Below are 4,187 nucleotides of genomic sequence, written 5' to 3' on the forward strand. Positions count from 1 at the left end.
AGTTAGGGATTTGGAAAAGACTTTATATTATTCTCTAAAAATGTGGCTCAGACCCAATGGTATTAAGTTTTCATTTCCCTAAAACTCTCCCAAATATAAATTAAACAGTCACAGAGGAGGGAGTGCATGGCCAGAGAGAGCCTCACTCAGTGATCTCTCTTTCAAACCCTTGGAGCAATCTACCACTATTATTTCCATAATCCTTTTATAGACCTACTAGAGGCCCAGCACACGATTAAATCGTGCGCATGTAGGGTTCCCAGGCCTAGCCTGCCATCAGGGCCATGTCTGCTGCCCCACGACGCTCCTCGGACGCTGCTGGAGCCCCGGGGTGGGGGTGGGGATGGAGGGGGGTGGGGTGGGGGGAGGGGGATGGCCCGAGAAGTGCTCCATGCACCTCCTGGTGACCAGTCGTTTGGGCATCATGGCGTTGCGGCCACGGGCCTTCTATAATATAGATAGAATTTATGCTTGGTAAATTTCTTCTAAGAGTCCAACGCACTAAAAAGTGATTAAATGTTTACGTATCGCAGAAGTTCAGATGGGTAAGGAAAAAGCACTTCTGCTGAGCACCTGGAACCTGCCGAGGACCTGGGCCTCCTGCCGCCGCCCGGCCCCAGCCCCGGCCACACAGTGCGGCCTTCACTCACGCCTGCCTTCCCCCGTCATCTCCTCTCTCTTTTGCCAGAAGATAAGCTTAAACTATCGCATTACCGGTCTTTAATTATGTCTAAGAAATTCCTCTTTGAAGGGCTCGCTGACAGACACGAGGTAATGAAACTCCCCAGGGAAATGAGCTTCCTACAGCTTGGCCATCCGAGCTGTTCACAAAGTCACTATGCACTGTAGTCACTGGAGATGCGCTAAGAAAACCCTTCAAATACTGAGGCGTTTATTGCATTTTTAAAATATCCACAATCTTAAATATCCTGTTTCCAATTTCCCCAGAATTCCTTCACAGCTCATTTCACATCGAATATTGAAATCGAGTTCTCACAATGTTACAGTTGAAAAGACCATTTAGGAACGACATTTGAGGGAAGAGAGGGTTTAAGGCAAGACATTCATTTGGAAAAGCTAATTTCCCTCCATCGGCCAGACGGACACCGTTATGTCCCCACCTCGCCGCGGCCTCGGGGCGCACAGCGTACATTCAGCAACAGGGCACCCGGGGGACCCTGCGGCCAGACGCCGAGGTCCTGAGTGTCCACAGAGACCATGGACATACCTTCTGTAAGGCGTGGCCCACGGGAACATGGCAAGGGAGGGGGAGTATCACTCCGTTTCCCATCGAGTACACAGGGACTTCCCTATCAGCAACTGTCCGATTCTCCCCCCCGCCCCCCCACACCCCCAACTTACTCTCTTTTCCAACGAACCCCACCCCCTGGAGAAGGTGCTAAGATCGGTGGCTGTTAACATACAGAACACAGCCCCCGGGTTCCCGTCACTCCGTTCCCGATGGGTGTCTGGCGGCTCCTGCTGGACCCTGATTGCACACATTGTTTGTTGTTGTGGGAAAACTATTCTGTCCCCAAGAATTTTCGTCAGACTTTTTGGATCGCGACAGCCGCCTGTGTTCGTGTGGGTCCTGTCCTCTCTGGGTCTTTTTCACGGGTAAGAACAACAATACTAAGAGGCCGGCGATGTGAAGGCAGTAACTCCAGGAGCTAAAAGAAAAGGGGAAGCGGTGATGAAACATGTGATCATGAGCCGTCTGTCATAACTGCACATTTGTCCAAATGCCACCTGCCTCCCGCATGTGTTTGCCGACCACGCTGTCCTCTTACCCTCCCCGCCCCCACCCTGAGTGGCACCCCGCAGCGTGTGCGGGGTATTTATAAAGCTCCGCAGAAAGCCACGCGGACTGTAAGTGTGAGCCTAGTCACCTTGTTACATTCCTTTGTGAGGGTCGGAGGCCATGGCTAAGTAGACCCAGGAATCTCAGGCCCACAGGACCCAGTGCTCAGGGGGCAGAGGAGGCAGGGCCAGTGCAGACGGCTGCTGCTCGGCCTCTCCCGCTAGTTACTGTCCCCAATCGAGCCACGTGTATTCTAATGACGTGAGTAATACACACGCAACACGGACGTTACTGTCACAAAATACAGAAATGCCACGTGATCAAAACTATTAGAAATCTCATTCCCCAAATGAAATATAAGCCAAAATGGGGCATAACCTCCTTCTACAGCTATAAGTTCACAGGATTGTGAACCACAAAACTAGGCGAAAATTCAAACAGCTCCATCCCATTCAAAAATATGCAACAAGTTGTTACGATGGAATTTTAGCAGCAGGAGTTTCTTAATGTTTCCTGTATGGTTTTCATCACATCCAATTCAACCATTTTTGACCCCGGATTCTGTGCTGTCGTTCTAAATGCCAAGATAATGCAGAATTTATGAAAGAATAAAGGTTTTGATCTCAAAGATCTCACTAATGGGGAAGGGGGGGGAGGAAGGGGAGGAGTTAGAGAAATAAAACATGAAATTCAAGACAGTAATTTCTACATTACAGCGATGACCAGGGGCCGATGAAACATGACAGAGTGAAACCAAAGCAGGTGAGTGGAATAGGACTAATTTATGTCATTTTGATGAAAGGAAACAAGAGAAGGAAGGATTCCTTGCAAAGAACAGCGACACTTTCTGGGTCACCCTTTGAGAGCCCGGAGGTTACCGGCTGGTCGTTCTCCAATCAGAGCCTCGTCTGAGGGCTGAGTGGGGAAACCGCTCTACCAAGCATCCGGAGACGCGTGCTTTAAGACCAGCGGTTCTCAACCCTTTGGGGGTCGAACGACCCTTTCACAGGGGTCGCCTAAGACCATCGGAAAACACATCTATAATTACATATTGTTTTTGTGATTCATCACTATGCTTTCATTATGTTCAATTTGTAACAATGAAATTGGGGGTCACCACAACATGAGGAGCTGTATTAAAGGGTCGCAGCATTCGGAAGGTTGAGAACCACTCTTTTAGACTAAAGTGACTGTGGATTTAGCCGCAGGAAATGAGGCGACGGTGCCATTTCCCCGTCGTGCCCCAGAGCGAGGCGCTGTCTTTCAGAAGCGGAGCCACCCCCAGGGACAGGGCCGCCGAGCAGCACTCACCTGTAGAACGCGAAGGACGGCTTGACGGAGAGCAGCACGAAGGGCACCACCGTGTAACTCACGGCCACCTGGGTGGCCCCCCAGGTGACGACGTCGTACAGCAGTTTCAGCTGCGGGGACTTGAGGAAGTAATGTCGGAAGTTACTCCTCATCTGAAATAAAGGAGCGAGAGGATGGCTTCGCTTTTAACGCCGCTCGTCCGGAGCGCCCTGCCTCCCTCTACAGCCGCTCCGGGATGTGGGTGCCCGCGCTCCACGCCGGCGGGTCTAGGGCGGCGCCACGGGAAAGCGGGCTCAGGAAACACGGTCCACGCACGAGGAAAACGCGGGGACGGGTGGGGAAGCTCACGGCAGATGTGTGAGTCTGGGCAAAGGGCATAATAGAGGAGGAGTTCTCTGCAACGTTTCTGTAGATTTTAGTTGTATTAAAGCTTAATAAAATTTTTTTTAAGTTAAAAATAACATTGCCCAGCCCAGCCGGTGTGGCTCAGTGGTTGAGCATCAACCTATGAACCAGGAGGTCACGGTTCAATTCCCGGTCAGGGCACATGCCGGGTTGTGGGCTCGATACTCAGTAGGGGGCGTGCAGGAGGCAGGCGATCCATGATTCTCTCTCATCATTGATGTTTCTATCTCTCTCTACCTCTGAAATCAATAAAAATATATTTGAAACACACACACACACACACAACCACTGCCTAGAGCTCTTTAAGTCATCTTTGGGAGACGACAGCATATAAATGAAGTGGAATCTATTTTCCATCTTTTCATCGTGTAACGCTGTCACCATGGTAACCCTGACCCGAGACAGCCTCTTCTTGCCCCTCGGCCTGTGTGCAGGACACAGAGCCTCCTGGAGAGAATGACGGCTCGGACGCTGTTTGTTTGCTAATGGAGCTGGAAGAGCTGCTCACAAAGGCAGTGACGTCGTGCCCACCTCTACTTGGCCGGAACTCCTTATTCGAGCGTCTTCCTGATCACCCAACGTTTCCGGTCCAATACAGGTGTAGACTCATATCAATGTCGTTTCTCACGCGAATGTGTCTCTATCTTTCTCGAAATAAATTAAAAAAAAA

At 50.6% G+C, this 4,187-nt stretch overlaps 1 protein-coding gene across 1 annotated transcript in view; it reads right to left on the reverse strand.

Annotated features, from left to right (window-relative positions):
- Window positions 1–870: 870 nt before the first annotated feature.
- Window positions 871–4,187, reverse strand: part of MBOAT2 (membrane bound O-acyltransferase domain containing 2) — a 39,831-nt gene continuing 36,514 nt past the window's right edge. Inside the window, exons 11-12 of the mRNA XM_023747163.1 lie at window positions 3,113–3,264; window positions 871–1,670 (exon numbers count right to left, since the gene is read on the reverse strand). Of these exons, the coding sequence (XP_023602931.1) occupies window positions 1,448–1,670; window positions 3,113–3,264 (375 nt within the window). The 3' untranslated portion in view covers window positions 871–1,447. The remainder of the gene's footprint in view (window positions 1,671–3,112; window positions 3,265–4,187) is intronic.

This window comes from Myotis lucifugus, unplaced genomic scaffold (assembly GCF_000147115.1).
Source record: "Myotis lucifugus unplaced genomic scaffold, Myoluc2.0 scaffold_803, whole genome shotgun sequence".
Classification (NCBI taxonomy): Eukaryota; Metazoa; Chordata; class Mammalia; order Chiroptera; family Vespertilionidae; genus Myotis; species Myotis lucifugus.